This window comes from Cryptomeria japonica, chromosome 1, assembly GCF_030272615.1.
Source record: "Cryptomeria japonica chromosome 1, Sugi_1.0, whole genome shotgun sequence".
Classification (NCBI taxonomy): Eukaryota; Viridiplantae; Streptophyta; class Pinopsida; order Cupressales; family Cupressaceae; genus Cryptomeria; species Cryptomeria japonica.
The window spans coordinates 604,492,130-604,516,089 of NC_081405.1; the positions used below are offsets into that span (position 1 = coordinate 604,492,130).

Sequence of the window (23,960 nt, forward strand, 5' to 3'; positions counted from 1 at the left end):
TTATGATATGGGAGATGATAAAAATAGAACCTTAGACCTAATTAAGTGCTAAAGGGGAAATGCAATGCAAAATGCAAAATGCAAAATGCGTGTAAGAACCCAACTTGGCTCTCCTCTGCTGACTGTTTCTTTTGAATGCAATAGATTTGAATTTGTTTTGGTTTCTGAATGTTTATAGATTTTTTTGTGTTTTTTTTTTGGTAATAATGAGCAATGAAACAATACTGGAATAAACTCCTATGCTTAAAATAATACTGGAACAATAATATTACTGCTGGAATTAATTTATGAAACTATCAAGGGAATGTTTGTTCTGTTTTATGGCCAATATGCCTGGAAAACAAATTCATTACAATGTAAGATAAAAACCTGATTTTTGCTGTCCCAGTAGTTGAAAAAAATCTGCCAACTGCAAATTTTAATTTTTTTGAAAAAATTACTGTTCACGCGGTACTGTAGCAATCTGTACGGCGGCACTATTCACGCGGTACTGTTCACGCGGTACTGTAGCAGTCCGTACGGCGGTACTGTAGCGTTTACTGTAGCGCGGGTACTGTAGCAGCAATTGTATTTTGAAATGATTGCTTCAATTCTGATTTTTAATGGCTGCCAAATGAAACTGTAGGTCTGCAATTAATATATATTCGAAAATCTGCATACCCTAGATGTCTTCCCTTCTTTTTAAAGCCCAAATAGAACTCCAGAATGAAGCTCTCCTAAAATGCCAAATTTAGTGGATATTTCACCACCTCAAATGGTTGCAACACTGAAGAATTGTCGCTCTCCAATCGCTGACTGAATCAGAAACCCTTGGCTTCTTCTCCCAAGTTCATAACAAACAAATATCAATTTTTCTGGATGGATGATATAAAATGAGCTCTTAAGTCCCTTCTTATTCTTTCTTATGAGAGCTCGAACACTTTCTTGGCCAATGTGGGATTAAAGACATATTCACACATTATAATATTAAAGTGACTTTATTATTATAAAGTTACTTTATAACTTTATAATAACATTAAAATATTTAAATAAATCACTTAAGTCACTTTTAATTAAATTAATTAAATATAAAGTCACCTTTTTTAATTTTATTTTATTTAATGACTTAATAAGAAATTAATTTAATCAATTTCTCCTTATTTCTCCACTTAGCCTTCGGAGAATGTAAAGGCTAAGAACTCCAATGAGATGCTAAAAAGGTGGGGACATTACAATGCGCCAAGGCGGGTGCTAAACTAGGTGTGAAATTGTACCACCCTAGCAAGTGCGTACAATTTACGACGCTACAGTTCCTCCACAGTTTTATCATTTAGTTAGGCTCTGTACTTGACTTGGAAGAGAATCATTTATTGTGTCTTGATACTCACATCTTGTGATTACTATACTTTTACACACTTAACCTATTGCTCTAAGTCATTGTGGTTTCTTAGGTGAAGTCATGGCTAGTGAAAAATCTTAAATCCTGCTTAAGCACCACTATAATTCTCAAACCCTAGTGAGCTTCAATGCTTACGAGCCAAAGTATGGAGAATATATGAAAAGGAAGGCATTATCAAAAGAAAGAAAAAATCAAAAGAAAAATCATGAAAAGAAAAGAAATATCAAAGTTATTGGCTTTGGGAATATGCGAGTAACTCCATCGAGGCTATAAACGCTTAGCTGGCAATGGAGTAATATTCGTGAGATTACAACAATAATCTCTTCAGAGCTATAAATGCTCGCTGGCAGCAAGGCTCTATCCAGGATGCTTTTGGAGTATGGATAAATCACATAGCTCATCACGGTAGAATCTAAGAGTCACAGTCGTCTTACAAGATGGAATGAATACATTTGCACACACCTGGATAATCAAAGACTAGGTACCTTGGTCCAATTCAAGATTCTTCTTCCACCATGAGCATACTTCCTAGTCTTTTGATAGGTTGGGTTGAATTTTCTGAAGGTTCTAAGCATGGATTGGGTCTTTATCTTTGGCATTTATTTGAGGTGGTGCTAGATGTTGCACGTTTTCACACATTGTCCCTTTGCAATTGGGGACCCCCACTTTTTCGCTTTTTAGGGTAGATGTTTTGCCTACCTGTCTTAGTCATTAGCCTTACATGGGAGGGTGTTGGTCAGAATGCAAAAGGTTGTTAAAGTTGCAAGGAAGTGATCTTAAGTGTCAAGTCACTTTAACGTGTCAATTTGTCCTTTTGGGGTCATGTAATGTCCCCTTCTCCACAGTGATTAGTCCAGTAGTCCACTGGCCTATTCCGGAGACCCGTAGGCTATTTGGAAAGGAGAATTAGGGTTTTCAACTTTTGTGGAGTTCTACTCGAGCTTTTTAGAATTTACCTGAAGGGAATCCTTCAGTTTTGTCTATGGTTTCCTTTTGGTTTTTTCATGAGCTCCAGGGTGGCATAACATGCATTTGATTCTTTCTATTTTTAGTAAGTTAGGGTTTGGCTGTCAAGATGGTGCAGTCTTACTAAGCTTTCCAATCTCTTTCTCTGGGTGCGAAGATCATGATTGTTGGAGCAGTCTTTCATGACTTACTATTTTTAGTAAGTGGCAGTTTGGGCATTTCTACTTTTGGCAGTCTTGGATATAGCCCCGATCTAGCACAGTACAATGGTCTTCATTGCTCAGCTTCATCCTTGATTTTGTGATAATCAGTATTGGTTTAATATTTAATTATTTTATTATTGATTATTGATATTGGGAATTGTGCATAATATGATTTTTTCCTAAGTCTGCCTAGGCGAATTATTCTGTGTTAAGGAGGGACACCTAAGTGAATGAGGGGACTTTATTTTATTTGACAAAGTATACTTTCATGCCAAAAAATCGTGGTCGTCTTCCTAGGCGTGTTTTTGACTTGGATATGGCGCCATTCTTGGGTCAACCATGGGGGAAATGAAATGCAAATTTCAAGGGGAATTTGGAGGCATTTGGATTTGAATTTCAATCTTGGAGACCTATTTATACAAGTTCTTGGCCTCTCATTTGATTATCAAAAGAAAATATAATGTTATGCTATCGGATTGATTCCAAGCTTCTTCAAGGGTGGAAACCTCCTAGACTTTTCAATTGCAGTTTCGAGTGTGAGACATCACTCCTAGTTGAGGCTCTATTGTGTGGATTTCATGGTGTTCTTGTGGTTTGTGTGTGAGGATTTGAGGAAGTTGGGTTGATGCTGTAATTTTCAGTGTGGCTGAAGCGAAGTTTCATTCCTACCTCCCTGCCTGTACAACCTATCATTCTGGGTATTGGCTCGAACAACTTCTATGGTATAGGCGATGTGTTTTGCAAGTTTGCAGCTTTTAATTTGGAGTCTTTGTTTTTATATTGCAAATCGTACTTTTCAGCTTGGGCGTGGGTTTTTGGGAGTGCATTGGGATGCATGCTTGGTATTTTGGGATGTTTAGAAGCTCTATTTCAGTTCGTTCTTAGTCGCTTGGTTCTTAGTGTCAGTTTGGGTGTGATTTGGGGTGATTTGAAGGTGTTTTGAGTGAGATATGAGCATTTTAGTGTGGTACAGTGCTGCTGGTTATGCATTTGCAGCCTCGTATAATTTATATCAGATTTTAGGAAATTGGTGTTGAGCTGGTTTGGTAATAATATCTTCTGTGATTCAGCATTCCCTTCTATTCTATCATTCCTATATTTTGTAAGGTTGAATAGTAGTACTATCAACCAATTTCTGAATTGTAAGCTTACCCGCTAAACAAGTGGAAGAGGCAGGCTTGCCACCTTTTTTCTGGTATTTGTAACTCAGTCCTCCCACTGAATAAGTGGTCGAGTGATAAGTTTTATGTATAGTCCTCCCGCTGAAATATGCCGTAGAGTGATAGCTTTATGTAATGTCCTCCCGCTGAAATACGCGGTAGAGTGATTGAGTTCTAGTTTCTTATTGTTTCCCTTGGCCGGTTTACCGCCAAGAAGTTTAGTTTCTTTCCTGTTGGATAAGAAGAAGGGGCTGGCTTGCCCGCCCATGCATTGTAATTTCAGTTTGGTTTATGGTGCTAACGATCTCTAGAACACCGTATGCTCTCACCCTCCAAGATTGGGCTCTCGGTGAACAAAAGGTGGAAGGGTTCCCTTTTAGTAGTTTGGATTATTTCTCTAACCTTAACGGGTTATGGTGTTTGCCTTGTAATTCTTATTGCCAAAAAAAAATTTAAAAAATTAAGGGAATATTACAGGTCAATTTTCCGCTTTGCCATAGAAACTTTGAGCGAAAAAACAATGAAAATGTTGCAAATTAATGAGAATTTTGTAAGAAAATGTTAAAGGTCCCCATAGAAGTCATTTTTCCACTCCTAGGAGTTTAAATGAACCCAAAATGCACAAAGTCCCAATGGAGTTCTATTTTCCACCCTTGAAAACTTGGGAAAATTCATAAAGTCCCAATAGAAATAGAATTTCCTCTGCATAAAAAGATGAAATTGGGTGAGTGTGGACTCAAAAAAGCATCAAAATCAACAAAGTCCTGATGGAAAATGTTTTTCCACTAAGAAGTTAAGGTAAAGTCAATTAGTCTCGATGGAGGTCGTTTTTCCCCTCCATTTTGAGCACCAAATTTCCTATTTTGAGTTTGGGACGTGTTTGGAATGTTTAGTCCTAATGCGGGACGTTTTTCCACTTCGAAAGAAAGTTTACAAGGCAAAAAATATATTAGTCTCGATGACCCATGTTTTCCACTCCTGGGACTTAGTTAATAAAGGAATGAAGATGTCTGAATGGAAAGTCCCAATGACCTTGGATTTTCCACTCAAGATAGAGCAATGAGTTCATAAGGACAAAGAGTCCCGATGGAGGTCAGATTTCTACTCCAGGGACTTAGCTTACAAGGAGGTAAAGTGAGTAGAATGTGGAGAGTCCCGATGACCTTGGATTTTCCACCTTAAAAGCAAAAGTCCCTATGGAATTCAATTTTCCACTTCAAGCAATATTTTGTCCCACATGCATCATGATGTTGTAGGAAGTGGAGGAAAAGTGAATAAAGTTGCAAGTGGGTGAATGAGTGAAGGTAATACAAGTATTGATTAGTACCTATGACCACCGAATCTCCACTCAAGGACAAATCAAGCAAATTTTTTACAAGGAATGAAGTGTCCCAATGGACCTCGATTTTCCACCAGGCTGATATGACATTTATCCCACATTCATTGTGGAGTGGAACAAAATGAGGTAGGAATGTATAAACATTCAAGTGGGTGAGCAAAAGTAATGAAAATGTTTCAAGGATAAACTTGCCCTTATGCATATCAATTTTCCTATCTTGCTCAGTTAACATTTTTTTATCCCACATTACAATGAAAGGTGAAATTCTGAATAAAAACACAGGCCAGCAAGCAATATAATATCATTAAGTTGCTGATTTAAGGTTGGGCGAGCTGGAAAAGAGGATTAGGGCCGCCTAAGGTGATAGGCCATATTGCACCACCATTAAAGAGGAGATTGCGACACCCATGAGAAACATTTTGCAGCCCAGCTGAAGACGCCATTACTGGATGAGAACAACATTACCAGTCATTATTTCAAGGGGAAATCACACCATTTCCAGCCAAGCAAACACAGATTACATCAGCAACATAAACCGCACAAGTGGAAGGATGACATTCAGCTGATTTTTGAGAAATTTTCAAACATTTAATACTCAGAAATCAAACCTGGACAGCAAATTGGGTTGCAACATTATTCAATTTTCTGAGTTGAGAGCGCTTTTTCAGACCTGAAAATTAAAATCAGACCATTCTTAAGTCTAAAAATCGGGTTTCCTTAAGGCAAAATTTCCAAATTTAGATTGAGACCTTCACTTTTTCTAGAATCAGTGTTACATAGTTCCAATTTTCTGATTGAAATCAGAACCTAAGTTAATTCTGGAAAATTAATTATTCAAATTACCTATCACAAGTTGGGACAAAAGTTGGGAACAAAAGTCCCTATGAGGTTTGATTTTCCACTCGAGAATACAAATCAACTTACCCATCGGGAATGAGGACAAAGTAAGGAACATTGAGGTGTCTCGATGAGGTTTGATTTTCCACACAAGGGTATGAAAAGCATTACAAGGTAAAATTTACTAAGGACTGATTTTGTCCCTATACCCATCGATTCTCCACTCCAAGGGTAAGACATCAAAATGAAGTGAAATTTGCTAAGAGCAAGGGGTCCCTCTGACCTTCGAATTTTCATCATGAAGATAGTGATAAATTTCAAGGATTGAATTAGTCCCTAAAAGGATCGATTTCCCACCAAGGTTGAAACAAAGTTTATCCCCTAGGTCTTTGATTCAATATTTGTTTGTTTTGTAGGTTTGTCACAAGGGAAGAACGATGATCAAGGCTTGAGGTGAAAGAGGATGCAGCTTGCAAGGGTAACAAAGGCTCAACACTTCAAAGCAACAAGTGATGAAGGATCAGCTCCAAGAGGATTTCAAAAAAGCAACGATGAGGACTAGCTCAAACATGACAAAAGCTTCACTATGACAGTGAAAAAATGAGGGAAAGACAAATCGAAGACATGATCAGAAGGAATTCCAAACATCATGAAGAATGTTCAAAGCAAATTGAACAAGTCTACAAGGCAAGCTAAGGTGGCATCCCAGTCACCATTCATCCAATCAAAAGGGTTCCAAGTCAGCATTCATTCAAGGATGGAATAAGTGACATGTGGTGCTACATCAAATATTATTTATCTTACCTCACCTCATCTCTCATTGGCCAATGTAATGATGATTGTAGAAAACCCTAATTAGGGTTTCTATCTTTGGATCTTGGCCATTGATTGTGAATAAAATCTGAGCCATTCATTGTAATGAGACTTCTATATAAGGCTCAATGCTCTCATTTGCAAAGGTTAACAGGTCAATGTTGGAAGAGAAGAAGAATAGTTGCTAAGGCAATTAGGAATTAGAAGTTAGAGTAGAAGTAGATTAGGAGAGAAGGTAAAGATCGTTGCCAAGATCTTGTTGCAAGAGACATATTGTTTTTCATTGAAGTTATGGTGAATTTAGTATGTTGATTCAACATGTTGCATGGTCTCTACTTCTCATTTGTTTTAATGTTGGTTAATTGAATGAAAGATCTTGTGAACAATTAATGGTGAAATTCGCATATCCATACTACTAGCAATTTGCTTGCCTTGCGTGATCAACTGCAATCCTTATTCAAGCTTAACTTCAATTTCTATTCACACATTAATATGCATTGCCTTGATGGTGTCTATGTTGTTGGTGGTAATCTGAACATCATATATTTACCTTAGAAGATTGCACTATCTTTGTGGAGTTATTCATTGATGTCAAAGAAAAGTCAGGTAGAGTCTCACCAAGTCATTCACTACATCCTACAATCCTAGGAGTAGATTAGTCTTCCTAAACCCTTCTTCCTTTTGTCCTTTTTTTCAATTCAAGTAAGTTTAGGAGAGAAAGCATCACGAGATTGCAATATCAGATAATCAAGTTCCAGTAACATCCAAGTATCCAAGCATTCATGTACAACGTAAGTCCCCTTGTGATTCCAACAATATCACATCAAACCATTAAGCTTATCCACACGTCAAGGCCTGACATTTCGGAAATTTGGAGTCTTCCAATTGATCACATAGTTTAGCATTTGGGAATATTTTGTTCAAGAGAGGATGAGATAACTTGGTATTTTATCATGTGTTTGAGGTGCATAAAAAACACATCAACATTTTGATACATGTCTTAATTTTCATTGGTTTCAAGTCTAAGACTTGCTGCTACTCACTACCTTCCCAAGGTGTGGATTGGAAGTGACTCCTTAAGGAGTTTGAGCTTTCAAGAGGGCACTGACGATCATCAAAAAGAGATCTGAGATTTAGAGGTGCATTGACAGTGGCAGGTCAGAGTTCCAAGGGGTCAATGACAATGACAATTCGGACTTTTAACAAGGCATTGACAATCATCAAAAAGAGATCGGACATTTGGGTAGTCATCGACTAGAAGTGATCGGGGTTTCCACAAAGCATTTGACTGAGAAAGGTCGGGGTTTTCATAGGGCATTGACAGTACCTTCAATCTTGCTTGATGATCCACCTTAATCCTTCATCATACTTGACACATTAAATTGATCTTTCTTTGACCACTCACATGATCATTGACTTAGATATCTTCTTCTATCCTTGGGCGAAGATTTCACCAGGCACTGACAATCATTTTAGGAGGTCGTGATTTTGGTGGAGCATTGACTGAAATTGATTGGGGTTTTTACCCCTCACTGACAATGGCCAAAAGATGCTAGCCTTTCTTACTCAATCACCTTAATCAAGCATTTACCCTTAGAAATGTTTATCTTGCTAAGCAAAAAGGGTTCCTCATCTAGATCGGACTTTCAAGGGGTCACTGATTGTGCAAGAGAAAGATCAGACTTTGGACACCCGACTAACTGAATAAGGTCGAACTTTTGAGGGGGCACTGACTTGAAGAGTTCGGACTTTGGAGAGGGCATTGGCTGAGACATAAAAAATGATTGGACTTTTGCTACCCCACTGACTGAAAGAGGTCGGAGTTTTGAGGGGGCACTGACTGTGGGATGAAGTAGGTCGGACTTTTAGGGGGTCACTAACTATGACCTCACTTATGCAATTTCACTAATAGAGACACTTACTTCATCAATCTTAGGGCCCTTTGTCATCAACACACCCCCATCCTGATTGCCAATGTTGTGACTATCCTCATCTCAAGCATCCTTGAACCTTCTTTGACAGTCCTCCATTCTTAGACTCGATTTTATCTCTGAATTTGGAGGCATATGACGTTGATGATCAAATGAAATGATCATCCCAAATCGCTCATCTCCTAACTTAGCTACACTCTAAAGAGAGAGAGAACGTGGTCAGCTCTTGACAACTTGAGAGCTACACTACCTCAAGTGAAAGGTTAATAGCCAAAGATGCTAAAACAAACCTAGAAAGAAGAAAAAAGTAGGGGTCCCATTTTTCAATGGGGCGATGTGTGAAATGGTCACAACACATCCCTAATAAGGAATCCTTTTCCAACTACTGCTGGGTTATCCTTCAAGGCTCCATCAAATTTCAGCTCCAAGCTTCCATATAGGGGATGCTCCCTTTTAGTTTCTTTCCTCCTCTTTTAATATTTTGCCCCATAATGGTAAACTCCAAAAATGTCTTTTTTAATCAATTTTTTGAAATTAAGTATGCATCAAATAAATAATTTGCTAGTATCATTCGATAAAAGAAGCATAGAGAAAGTAAGATACCTATATCATTTGTCTCAAAGAGCTTGGAAAGAGCAGCAATATGACCGTCTGACAAGTCCATGACATGTATATAGTCTCTGACCTACAGTAACATGTATAGTTAGAAACATGAAATAGACAATTTCAAACTTGAGACAATAGAAAGACAACTGTGAAAGAATATGTCAACTTGTCCTAAGATTCCACTTGTGCATTAATGACTATGGCATTTATCTTCCTATGTTTATAGGTGTTCTTTACACGATCACATATAGTGTTTCTGTAAATAATTTCCTAATCAAATAGGCAATTCTATTAGCCTTGATCATGCTTGATTTTTTTAACATTGTGCATTTAAATAGAAAATGAAAATATATACAAGATAAAACTTTTATCAATATCCCTGTGTGTTGCCAGACATGACCATGAGGGCATATTCCTTTACATAAAGCACAAGTACTCTATTGTAATACCTCGTTTGTCCATGCAATCCTGTAGTTTTCTGTTGGTGACTTAACATTAAAAAAGACACTGAACTTACATATTGGGAACTTGAGCCTAAACAAAACATGCTGAAATTGCATCAATTTTTCCCTTGATACCATTGTAGCAGATACATTCTACCATCAAGCTTAAAAAGGAAAAGCAGTAATCACAAGGGTAAAATATAGAACTTGAATATATTCAAAACCTGGAAATAGGTAACTAATCCAATCTCTATGTACTCAGTTTGAACCAACTCTTACCTAGAAAACACTTTAAAAACTATTACTTACAAATCACAAATGAAATGATAATACAATATTCATTAACTCATGCAAATTGGATGATTACATCTATTGGAAAACAAAACGAAAAACATCGCATGCATACATGCATACACTATTCATTAAAAAGGATATATATTTATGGGTGCCGCTACCAACAAACCTCTGCTGGTCGAATTTTCGGAGGTGTGAGAATGAGGAGGAAGCTGTAAAGAGAGTTGCAGACATATTTCTAAGGGTATAAACCCCTACATACTCTGCTGCTGCCCTTTCCTTGGTTTAGATCCTGCATTGGAGATAAAAAGGGGGTCACAACATTCTGGAAGTAAGGTTTGGAGAATAGGAGGAAGGTAGACTCGAGATTTTGGAGGTTTGGCACTCCAATTGCTAGCCGCAGTACTCAGTAGCTGACCAGACACAGAGTTAAGGAGGCATGAAGGTTTGGCAGGGAGACATGAGGATATCAGGAAGAAGCTCCGATACCTTTGAAGGTATTACACCCTCCCACATCAGATATCACACAATCCTGGGTCTTTCCATGTATTGGAACTGCACCCATCTCCAATGATTTTATTATTCTTGCAGAAGTCATATATATCAGTGATGGTGGATAAAATTTAAGGTACTAATCTGTATTGACACTGTAACACAGTACCAGCTTAATCTTTAATTTCATATAGAGCCAAACTTATATTTTTTATGTATCACAGCATTGAACTTAGTCTCCTAAATTCTATAGCAGTAATCAGGAATAGAAATTAATGGAGTCCATTTGAGAGAACACTATAGTTATTGTTCAATTCTTGAAAACAAGACAATAATAACATCTAGTCTTTATCATTGCCTGACATCTTATCATACATTTGTCGAAACTACAAAAAAATTGGGCCAGCACACTACAGTGTCACATTGCCACCATTGATGCATCTTGCACAAAACTTCAGTTGTTGTAGCATGCTTAGTAACATTTCAATTAAACTATGAATGTTATCATGATTTATAACCTTCATTGCTACATATTTTAAGTAGAAAGGAAAACCATGCATGTCCATTGTTGTAGCATTAAGTGGACATCAGAGCAATTGTTGTTGGACAGTTTCTAACCCATGGCAAACATTATAAGTATATCTTGTGCATCATAGAGGTTGTAGCATGCAGAGATTCAGATAGCATAAAGTTGTAGGGAAGTGACCACCATTGAGAAGATCATGGGAAGGACATTGAGGAAACATCGAATCTTTTTACAGTTGCAGGTTTCAAGTGTGACGGTGTACCACTACCTTCTATCTTGCAGCACCTTAGTGGAGCATCACCTTGGAAAATGAATAGAGATATGTGATGCAATCTTGTTCTAGACACGGACATAGAAGTTTCACATGTGGAAGAAAATGTTCTTCTCTATTTCAAGAGTAACGTTTTGAGGAAGAAATGATCCATATGAATCCAAGAGGATGATATCCATAATAATTCAGCGAGAAATGGAACATCTAACATGTCTCTTCTTTCCCCAAGAAGAGATGGAATGCCCCACTTTCTCTCTTACCCCCAAACCACCAAAAAAAGAGGCGAAAATGCCCCACACGTGACCTTTCATATTCCCACATGAATTCTCACATCTCACACGTGTTCTTGATTCCTAAACCAACAAAGCAAATTTAAAGGGTGAGTTGGAGCACGGAAGCAATCCATAGTGAATGTATCATCCAGGGAGGCAAGTTGGAGTGTTGAAATGACTAGGAGAAGAGGAATTAGTAATTACAGCTGACAAATGATGTGGCAAAATTAAAAGTAAGAAGAACAACTAGAAGCTGAATCCCTTACATTGTTTATTTTGAGGAATAGTAATCATACAGACAAACAATTGCTGCTGCCAACTAGTTTTCCCCACCCTTGAGTTTTCTAAGTATTCAAAATAAAAACTTGTGTTGCAAGTTTTCTTTGTTCTTTATTCCTTATTTCCAATATAAACAGAATGTCAATCTTTTTGTTGACTGTCATTTGAGCTTTTAAAGTAGCACAGTATCATAAATTGTCTGGTTTGTTGGTTTCACAATAAATCAGACAAATTATGGATCGTTACATAACCATTTGGCCAAAGTAACTATTTTGGGTTCATAATTCTTTCATGAGATCATACTCTAGTGACAAACTAGAAAAATCTAAATGTGCATTATTATGTATTTTATGTGATTGAAATCATACTAATGCATAAAGAAAGAAATTTTGCAGCATTTAAAGTAGTTGATACCATATTAACTAAGATGGTTCCTGTTTCCAAAATCCATATCTATTTGAAAGATTTCGGGATGAAAATTAAGGAGGTGATATTTAAGTTCTTTAACCTATACAACTTCTATCATGAAATAATTCTCTGTGTTCCAAAAACTATATTAGCTGTAAACCTTAAAAGGTGAACAATAAAGACCTCGTATCAAGAGTAGCATGTTAATCAACAGTTCAAAAAGGAGAATTAAAGCATGGTAGCATACCCCTGTGCCATCCTTTGTCTTGTAATCTGTTCCAAATACAGTCAGTTCAGGTCGCCTACCAACTGCAACTTGTTGAACAAATGGCATGAGATTGTTTGGAATTCCCCGAGGATCTTCACCTATAATTCCACTAGGATGAGCTCCAACAGGATTGAAATATCTAAGCAACATAATTTTCCACTCAGGATCTGCCCGTTGAGCATCACAGCAGATTTCTTCAATGAAGAGCTGCACAATAAAAGTGAGGCACAAGTATTAATACATGTAATGATCCAGATGTTTCATAATATGTATGAGCAACATGGAAGACTACAGTTCACATGTAATACTGGCAGTGCCAGCTATCTGGGCAATTGAGTTAGAACTGCCTTACCTTAGTTCGTCCATAAGGGTTCACTGCACATAGTGGGAAGTCTTCTGTGCATGGGACCTCCTTTGGCTGACCATAAACTGTAGCAGATGATGAGAAAACTAGCTGCAGATACTTGACATCAATCAGTCAACATAAACATAAAATATGTAAATGGATTATCTGCCTTCAATGGACCAAATCCCACAAATGTGAAAATGCATACGTAAAAATACTCATAATAAAAAATGCTCTGAAAAGTATACTAGATGTGGCATTCTTGACTAGTTGAAAAAATGACTGAAATCTAACAGTAAAGGAATTATATTATTATCCAATAATCAGCCAAAGGGGCAAACTGTAATCTGGATTTAAATTGTAGATATGGTATTTACAAATAGTGGATTTGCCATCTTGGTCCACAACTGTAGTGTAAGATTACATATGTGTAGAATTATTATAAGTAAGCAATATAGTTTTGAAGAAACTAAAATAATATCACCAAGCAGTGGACATACATATCCATAGAAGCTAGTGGAGATGGTGTACACAACCACAACAGTGCTCTTGCAGTCCCATACTCCACAATTTCAGTTGGAGCAATCTATTTTTCTTTTATTATTTTTACATAACAATAGAATTTGTTTGTACTCATGAAATGGGTTTCACCTTATGCAACATGCTACTAAACCCTATAAAAAGTGTGTAAATGTACCCAAGTGCAGAATGTAAACTAGAAAACAATGTCACAGACATTAAGCACTTGCATAGTATTTTGAGGCATGTGGTAGATGCTGAGTATATCATTCACTAAAGCAATTAACCTTGGATGGTTGTTTCAATTTCTTGTGTTTTTCAGCTTGGAAATGGATCAAGTGGTTCGAGTTATTCTATTTGGCATTTCACTTTTAAGGCTTAAAGTTAAAGTCTTTTATTTAGTTACTTAAGTCTAATAAAGTGCAGATAAACACTAATGACTTAGATTTATCTTTCAATTAATCTCTTGTAAGAGATAAGGATGCTTTTTAGAAGATTAGATTTTTAATTGGATCGGATAAAGATTGGAGAAAGATATAAGAACAAATATACAGTGAATTTCTCCACAGCTGTGAGATTTACAGCTCGTAGAGGTTTCCTCATAAGTTATTTCAAAGGAATGAAAAACTGATTTGAAGGTGTAAATTACCTGTGTATTGGTTTTATACTTCCGCATTTAAAGCTTCAACTTTTTGTGTGATTGTTGCAATGTTCAGAAATTTATTTTTCTGCTGTTAAATAATTTCTGATTTGAATTATTTAATTAGAGACACTAAGTAGGCAGTCACCTGGGGTTGGAAGTTCTTCACAATTGAATTCAGCTGGTATCTTCGTAGACTTATATGCATAATTTTTTATTTTGAAAATGAAGTGCAAGATGACTTCTAATGGCATCAAGAAAGAAACTTAAAAGACTAATTTTCAGAACCTTTTTGAAACTTAACAACTAAGGTAAGTTGTAATAAATAACCTAGATTTTTATAAGCATGCAAAAAAAAACCTTTTAGTGCTCAGACATTTTGTCAAACACTTGCCAAAATAGAAAACCAATACATATTTCTGAATTAATGTTTAAGAACAGCTAAAACTATCTTCATTTGACATGGGCATTTTGACAAATATTTGTCAATCATTATCTATTTATCAGATTATCTTCAAGAAACATACATCAGCAGATATAATAACTCTATACTTCAACAAGAATACTAACCATATCAATGAATCTAACTGCTCTGTTAAAGGTCACTAGAACAACTGAAACTCTTATTTGCTGCTGTTAAAGATCACATTATTGGCTGATATAAGCATCTTGTAAGTACAGTTGGCAGTATAACCACTTTCTACAATAGCTCGTCATACCTCCAAAAATTATGTAGAGCAGCCACTAAAAAAGGCACAGATAACTTTAAATGAAATAGCAATCTTTATATAATGGTACGACCGCATATGAAAGGTCTGCAACTTCTTTAGAGGGTGGCACCAAATCTTTTTGACCACTTTGAATCCTTCAAACTGCTTGTCATCTTTTTCTCTCCTCTAAGGTATGGTATGAACCTACCTTTACTTGGTACAGCAGCTGAAATAAGTGTGGCAATTCTTTTTGAGGTAACAACTGGATAAAATGTTTCATAAAGTTGCAATTCTCTTCCTTTCAAGGCTGTGACAGATTTGTCCATGCCCCAACATCCTCCAAAGTGCCATGCCACCAATATGGGCCCCACTAAATGGTATACCTTATAACTGTCTTAAGCGTGCAACAATAGGCCTATGTCTCCTCCAGTGAGTTTCAATTCACCCATTGGTAGCCTTGTAATGGTCTGACTTCTTTAGAAGCTGGTAAAGGGGGCAGCTAGGTAAAAAAAAACAGCAAATAAAATATTTTTATTTTTTATTTCTTATCTCACCAGACCCATTGCACAAAATCTCTGTCTAAACTCACTGTCATTTGTATTTGCTTGCAAATCTCAGAAATTAGCCAAAATACCTTTGCTAAAAGCAAATACCTAAACCTATGAAAATAATAAAACCTTCAGCACAAATCCATTATCTACAAATCTTCCGTACACATGTGAAATGTAAGTGATTCCACTTGCATATCGGCTAGGGCAGATCTCTCACAACCAAAACCAATTTCCCTTAGGGTTTCCATCCTAGGGATTGAAAAGTTGAACAATAGCTCAAACCAGAGAAACGGGACTCGCCCAGACTCGGCTAGTCCGAGTACGAGTCATGCTCGGCGAGTCCTAGGGACTCAAACTCGGACTCGTCCGAGTCTGGGGAGTAAAAGTGACATTTCCTTTATCTTTCTACAATAGCTCGTCATACCTCCAAAAATTATGTATAGTAGCCACTAAAAAAGGCACAGATAACTTTAAATGAAATAGCAATCTTTATATAATGCCACTAAAAAAGGCGAGTCCGAGTACGAGTCATGCTCGGCAAGTCCTAGGGACTCGAACTCAGACTCGTCCGAGTCTGGGGAGTATAAGTGACATTTCCTTATATCTTTCTTCTTTCTTATACTTTAAGTTATATTCCATATATACTGTCAGGATGTTTGAGAGTGGTTTCGGGCCTCCGGGAGTTATATTGCAAAATCTAGTTTTTGGAGGATTCTTCAGTTTTCCAGACTTAGTCAAATTTCAAGATCAGGACATTCCAGACTTAGCCAAATTTCAGGGCATTTGAAGATCAGGTTGACATTCCAGACTTTATCACTCACCAACTTGACCTAGCTTGGACCTTCAAGAATGATACTCACTCACCAAGCAAGACCCAATTAGCAACAAGAGCAAAACTAGGCCCTAAGGAAGACTCTCAAAGAAACCCTAATTCAGACTTGTAATAAGTTTTTTTGGCCTCGCGGGGCGCTGCCCCTCGACCTCGCCCTGTATCGCGACAGGGAGCGCGCAAGGGGCGCTGCCCCTTGACCCCACCTTGGGGGCGTTGCCCCCAAACCCCCGTCAAAAAATATGGGGGGAAACTGCGTCGATAGAAGTAGAGAAAATTTAACCTCCAAGTCTGACACTGATTGGATCGATCAGGTAGATATAGAGGTTGAGACTGTAGCCATGGCAGAGGAGGAGCGGAGAGCACAAGCACAGACAGGAGATTCAGAGGCAGATAGTGACGCGGATGTTCCTGATGTTGGTGAGCATGGCATGGTGTCACGTGGAGTGGCTATGGCAGTCGAATCATCCAGGACCTACCTTAGACGCCTTCACAGGGGGCCGGGGCCGGAGGGTGCAGGCTCCTCTGAGCCATAGACTTGTAGTTGTATTTACCTTTGGTATTTGTATGAAACATTTGATGATGATAATATGATGACATGGATTTTTTATTCCATGAGTTTTGTAATATTGTATACATTTGACAATATTTATATATCTATGTTTGTTATTTTCTTCAGCTACAATTTGCGTTTATGCTTATGTGATTGATGTATACTTGTGTATGTAATCAAATGAGCCGAGTTTGATGATGTTATTGTGTCTTTAAGGTGTATTCAATAAAGGGTGTCTGAAACAAGTTTTAAATATTTAAAAATCTCTAAATTTCTTGAGTTTTTCACTATCCCGAGTCCAGCCGAGTTTGGAGCCGAGTCTGACGCTGAGTCCGAGTCAGCCTTGCCGAGTCTAAGCCGAGTCCGAGTCCCGTTTCTTTGGCTCAAACTCTCCCCAAAAGGACCAAAATGAACAACCAAGAATGCACAAATAAGTCTCTTTAGCCTCTTTTATAACCTTCTAGGGAACTTTTTGGAAATTATATTTAAAAAACACTATTTAAATAATAAACCATTTTTACTCCATAAAAGTGACTTTAAACTTCCAATTAAATAATTAACATAAGTTTTGCTTTTTGCTTTTTAGAAAACTTAACCCTTAATTATTTAATTATTAAAAAAAATTCCACACAACTAGCCATGATTAGGGAAAATACAAAAATAGCCCGATAGTGAAATCTAAATGGGCCAACAAACTCAGAAGCTCACTAGAGATCCAACTGAATAAAATTTGACACTTTCCCAAAATAGAATATTCCTCCCAGACATTTGGAATGCACTTGAAATGTTGAAACTACACATGGAAAGAATCGATAGACTCACATTGATCCCCAGAGCACAATGCCAAAAATTGGACTCCATTCCAAAAAAGCTAGTGCTCACCAAGAAAGCTGGAGCAATCAAAAATGTTGGAATGTCCATAAATGGAACTTTACAATCTCCCCCCCAAAGATTGTTTGACCTCGGGCAATGCCAACTAATAAATTGATTGATCCTGGATAAAACTCAATGTGATTCTAGGATCCTAGGCCATTTTATGGAATATTCTTTTACCGCTACTCCACTCTAACACCATGAATCAATTCCACCAATCATGTATATTCCTAGATCCCAAATTTTCATATCACCACACACACTAAGGCTAGAAGGAAGAACATCTCTCATCAAGTTACCAACAACAATCAGACATAACCCATTCAAGTGGCTGATACAAATGATGACCACAATGTTTCAATTAAAAATTAATTGAATAGCTATCCTAGGAATGCTTTTTCTGTCATAAACTGATAACGCCTCATTAATACTCAACCTCCAAGAGCTATAATGGCCATTCCACACACAAATTCATGCAATCAACTACAATCATCAATGCAATATTTGAAAATAGAAGATTAGAAACTTGAAATGATTACAAGTACAACAATTATTAATAACTGTTGTCATTTTATGACACCCTTGGTCCATCAGTGAGAACCGATCGGAGATATGTTCCATGGACCAGCGCTGCCCAGTTGATCAAGGAGAAAAGCAGTGAAATCATGGTTTGAAGTGTTGTCTTGTCGAAAGTTCCTTGGCCCTCTCTTTCTCTAGCTCGAAACTTCGGAACCCCGAGGTTCCGAGTTTCTTTGCCTTAGCTTCTTTCTTTCCTGCTCCGGAACTCCGGAACTCCAAGTCTCCAAAGTTCCCTTCCTTCCCTTAGCTTTTCTTCTGTCTTCTACCCCGGAACTCTAGAACCCCCAAGTTCCGAAGTTCCTTGTCCAACTACGGAGACCCCGGTCTCCGAAGTTCCCCGAGTTCCTAAGTCTTCTACTCCGGAACTTTGGAACCCCCAGGTTCCGAAGTTCCTTAGTCTTCAACCCCGGAACTCCGAAACCCCCAGGTTCTGAAGTTCCTTGTCCAACTACGGAGACCCCGGTCCCCAAAGTTCCCCAACTACAAAGACCCCGATCCCTGAAGTTCCCCAAGTTCCTAAGTCTTCTACCCTGGAACTCCGGAACCCCCAGGTTCTAAAGTTCCTTACTCTTCAACCCCGGAACTCCGAAACCCCCAGGTTCCGAAGTTCCTTGTCCAACTATAGAGACCCCGGCCCCCGAAGTTCCTTGTCCAACTACAGAGACCCGGGTCCCCGAAGTTCCCCAACTACAAAGACCACGGTCTCCGAAGTTCCCCAACTACGGAGACCCCGGCCTCCGAAGTTTTTCAAACTACTTCCGCCTTGCAACACTTCCGGATGGCGTGATCGACACTCAAAGCTTTAAATGCTCCGACAGTTTTGGTGACTTGTGCACCTTTTTTGTGGAGCCACAAGGGTGCATTTAATGTTTTTGGCGGGATTTCCATCAAGGGAGGTACGAGGCCATGCTGGGTGACTTATGTCATGCCTGAATTTGGAAGGTCAGTCAATCCACCTTCTCAGGATTCCTCTTTGTGGGTATGGCTAGGTTGCTTGCATGTACAAGTCAAGTGCAGGCACTTCCCTGCACCTCCAGACTGACATGCAGGGGTCATGATCACCATTGTAACCCATTTTTTTTCTATTAAAGGCTGTTAAGCCTCATTGTAAGGGGTTCTCTCCCTGTTGCCTTGAGTTTTCTTATGCTCTCCTCTTCTCTTGAAGACTTGTAATCTTTGCATTTCTGCAACTGTAAGATTGGCGTTTGGCCTTATGATTAATTGAAGAACACTATTCTTGCCTTCTTTCAACCTATGTATGTTGTGTATGCTTTCTTACCTTCATCATAGGTGCATGTTGTGGCTCTTTCTCTTCATATATGTTGTGTTAACTAGTTTTCTGAGTGTGACTTGTGGGAATCCTTCTCCCCTCTTGGCATTCAGTGGATTCTAACCTTCATCTATGCATTGGGGTTACTCATATAACTGAAAGTTGTGCATCTTCAGGGTGTTTCAGTTAATTACTTGTGTCATTTTAGTAGGGAGAGGAACTATCTCTTCTTGGTGCATCACCTCCCTTTGTTTTCAAGCAATTTCTCTCTTCTCTTTCCTTTGCAAGTTGTTAGGGTAGGCTTAGGAATTAGCTTTGAAGTGTTGAGTTGGTTCAACACCTGCACCTAGATAGAGAAGGAAGCCGGCCTTCTCCGGAGATTCAACCCCTTGCGCAAGGTCCCACACTTTGGGGTTGTTTCCATGTTTCACAAGGTTGCTGAGTTGATAGCTCAGCAAGGATGCAAGCTTTTGTGATAACAGTTTTTGGCACTCCCGGTGGGACTTATTCAATTCACATGCTAAGGATTTAGTGCTATTCTTAGTGTTTTGGCCTTTAGAGGTAGTCATCTCTCAAGAACTTGGCGACTCTGCTCAAGGACCAGTTCGTGCTCACACAAAGTTCATAACTCAGGGACCCTAGAACCCCCAGGTTCCCAAGTCATCGTAACTCTGCTTACTCCGGAACCCCTAGGTTCTGAGGTGCTAGACCCGGAAGCCTGAAACTCCCAGGTTCCGAACTCCCGAACTTCTAACTTCAGACATCTGAGCTCCCGAGGTGACGAAGTGGTCACACTCCGGACCTCCAAGCTCCCGAGGACGGTTGCAGATTTCATGCCCAGAATTCATACAAGGGCATCTTCTGGAGGCAGTTTCCAATTCATAGAGCTTCCATCTGTAGGCTCTAGAAGGAGGAGAGGTAGACCTTCATTATCACCAGTTAGGGGTGACGAGGTTGTAAACACTGCATCTCCCAGGTCTCGTTCTACCCCTCCATTTACAAGACCTTTTCTATCAAGGTCTCCCACCACTCATCAATAGACCATTGTTTCACATGGCGAGAAATCAAGTCTTTGTTACCTTCAATGGGGGGAGTCCCCTTATTTTGACTCAATGGAATGACATACCAGTGGCTGCGTTGAAGAGTATACCATACTTCACTGGTGAAACAGCTACTACACCCATTGAGCACATTCAAGACATTGCAAACATCTGCTCCATCCATAACGTCACTCAAGATGATGTTGTTGTCAGACTCTTGGCCACATCTTTGAAAGGCAAAGCCTTGCAGTGGTATAGAGGGTTGCCGTCTAGCTCCATCCACAATTAGGACGAATTGGGGGATAAATTGTGTAACCATTTTGAAGACAAAAGTGATCACCTATCACTTGTGGAGCAGTTAACTACGATCAAGAGGGCACCCCACGAGTTCATGGGAGACTTCAACTTCAGATTCCATAAGACATGGAATAGGATTCCTGCTCTAGTGAAGCCATCCCCAAATCATGCCTTCTTGTATTATCTTAGAGCTCTCAATAGCGATATAGCTGTCATCGTACAATCGATGGGTGGAGCCTCTCTACCGGGTGCATATGACATAGCCATAAGAGCAGAAAATTGTTTGATCAAGGCTGGGAAGATAGCTCCAAGGCCTCCAATGCCTCTCTTCCCAGAAGCTCCTACTCAACAACCAACCTTGGCTCCTATTCCCATGGCACGTACAAGTCAACCATCCACGCCATCTACGTCCTCTAATGAACTCCATGAGGTCAAGGCTCTATTACAAAACTTTAGCAATGAATTGGTGGCACTAAAAAGATAGCAAACTCAATACAACAGACCTTACCAAGCACAAGGTCAGAATTATCAGCAAAACAGGCCACCCTTTCAAGGGCAAAACTAATGGAGCAATGCCAGGCCTTTGAATAGTGTGAACCCCTCAAACGCAAGCAACTCAAAGGCAATAGTTCCAATGCAAAATAACCTTGCCCAAGAGCAAGATTGGTGTCAACCATGTAATCAGCCACACAACCAAGGTATATGCCAAAGTGGAGGGTTTGTCCAAACTTTAGTAGTGCAAGATGAGCCAACCACTTTTGGCCAACAATATGACCCTAATCAGCCCAGTGTTGGTTCCCAAGCTCACTTACAAGGAGATTCTACCTTTGTCAATTGGCAGGAGGCGGAATTCTGTGGTTTGAACCAAACAAATGGTGAGTCCATGTTGCAGTATGCAAGGTCAAAGAAGAGAGCCATGGAGGCTACCTCACCTTCAACATCAGTCCAAGCTCCAACACCCAGTGTAGCTGTCCATGATACAAGCCAAAGTACCATGCAAGGGAACAAGAGGTAGGAAGAGGTCCATGTCGTCCAAAGAGCAAAAGTAGACCTTGTAGCCTCAAAGGGTCCTCTAAAATCAGCTAGTGTCCCTTTCAACATAGTTGATCAGATGAAGAAGGCCAACCTCAACGTCACTATGTGGGAGGCCCTTTCAATCCCATCCCAAAGGGATTTTCTTAAAGAGGCATTAAAGGATGTCAATCAGTCAGGTGGTGAGGCAGAAGTCAGCACAAAGGCAGCCTCCACCAGCTTGGTGCAGCCCAAGGAGGAAGAAGATTCAAGCAAGATCAACAAGCCTCCCCCTTTCTATCTCTCCTTAATCATAGGAGACAACATGGTTCACAACTGCATGATAGATTCAAGAGCTAGTAGCTCAGTCATGCCTAAGAAGGTAGTTGATCTTCTTGGCATAGAATATGAAACCGTGACCAAAGGGGTGGTCCAATTAGATGGCACTTCTATTAAAACAGTAGGGGTGGTAAAAAATCTGAAGTTAACCTTGCATGCATGCTCTGGTTGCACTGTCTTGCAAGACGTATCAATCATCGACCTCCCTGCCTTCTTTGCCATCTGCCTGTCTAGAGACTTCACCGCCAAGATAGGTGGGTACTTGTCTTCTGATTGGTCCCAAATGTTATTTCGAACAAGGTATGGTACCAAGGTCACCATAAGGGCAGAGCCCATTGCCCAAAACCACATTGAACCCTACACCCCTAGCCCTATAAACATGAATTGCACTTTGCATGAAGAGGGGGAGGAGTGTGTTGTTCGTGAGCCTACTACTCTCTTGCAAGAGGTTCATGATTGCTTCCTGGACGAATGGGCCAATGCTTTTCAGTTTGATCCATTTGCTGAGACTGAAGAAATTGGGCTTGGCACCTATTGTATCCATGAAGAGGATACTCCTATCCCTAACCTCATCAAGATGCAAGGAGATTCAGAGGGGTTATGGAGCATGTTTTTTGATGGTTCAAGAAACAAGAATGGTGCAGGCACCGGGGTAATGCTTGTTTCTTCTGAGCAGGAGAAATATTTCTTCTCTTTTAGGCTTCAATTTCGTTGCACTAACAATATTGCTGAGTATGAAGCCTTGATCCAAGGTCTCCAACTTGCACAAAGCAGAAAGATCATACCTCTGCAAGTATTTGGAGATAGTGAGTTGGTTGTTAATCACATCCGTGCCCAAAGTGTAGCAAAAAATAACCTACTCAAATCATACAAACACAAGGTTTGGGACTTGATTGAAGGATTTGAGGCCTTCAATATCCAAAGCATTAATAGGGGTCAAAACAAGCATGCTAATAGGCTTGCAGTAGTTGGTGCTCAGTTCGACCTACCAACACATGTTGCACGAGAGGAAAAGCAACACATCAGACTTGTTGTGAGGCCTACTGTCCCGGACAATCAAGTGAATTGGCAAGTGTTTGAAAGCGATCAGCAGATCGTCAACTTCTTGCAAAATGAAGCAGAGTTCTCTGCTAAAAATCAGTCCAAGCTGTAAGACCAATATGGAGATCAAATCATGCAGCTCAACTCCAACAAGTTGCCAAAAGGTCTAGTTACCTTGGAGGGCATTTTCAACTCGGATGATCAGTTGAAAAAGAAGATGAACCTGGCTGCAAAGAGGGGTGATTACAAGCCAGACGTTGTTGCTGAGGGTAGGTCCTTGAACTTGGGCAAGGTGTGTTCCTCAACCGAGCAAGAGGCCTTTATTGAGCTTTGCCAACAATATGATGACATGGTCGCTTGGACCTATGAGGACTTGAAGGGTTTTGACCCTAGCTTAGCCCAGCATACCATAGAGCTAAACTCAGATGCAAAGCCAGTTAGACAGAAACAAAGGCCAATAAACCCCAAAATTGAGCCACTAATAAGGAAGGAGTTGACCAAGCTCATAGAAGCCAATATCATCTTCCCTATCAAGACTCCTCCTGGGTGGCCAACCTTGTTCCTGTAAGGAAAAAGAATGGGGAGATCAGACTATGTGTAGACTTTAGGGATCTCAATAGAGCCTCCCTTAAAGATCCCTATCCCCTTCCCTCTATGGAGCAGATTCTCCAAAAGGTCAGTGGCTCAGAAAGATTTTCATTCTTGGCTGGGTATTCAGGCTACAATCAGATCTTAGTCCAAGAATTAGACCAATACAAAACTGCATTTACTACTAAGTGGGGCACCTATGCTTATTGTAAAATGCCCTTTGGGCTAACCAATGCAAGTGCTACGTTCCAAAGAGCAATGGACATGGCCTTCAAGGGTGTATTAGCA

General features: G+C 39.4%; 1 protein-coding gene across 2 annotated transcripts in view; it reads right to left on the reverse strand.

Annotated features, from left to right (window-relative positions):
* The window catches only part of LOC131048142 (UDP-glucose 4-epimerase GEPI48), a 194,673-nt gene that overhangs the window by 63,492 nt on the left and 107,221 nt on the right, over positions 1 to 23,960 (reverse strand). For both annotated transcript variants that reach the window (XM_057982017.2, XM_057982016.2), the window contains 3 exons: positions 12,839 to 12,940; positions 12,466 to 12,693; positions 9,231 to 9,312 (listed from right to left, as the gene is read on the reverse strand). In XM_057982017.2, the coding sequence (XP_057838000.2) occupies positions 9,231 to 9,312; positions 12,466 to 12,693; positions 12,839 to 12,940 (412 nt within the window). The remainder of the gene's footprint in view (positions 1 to 9,230; positions 9,313 to 12,465; positions 12,694 to 12,838; positions 12,941 to 23,960) is intronic.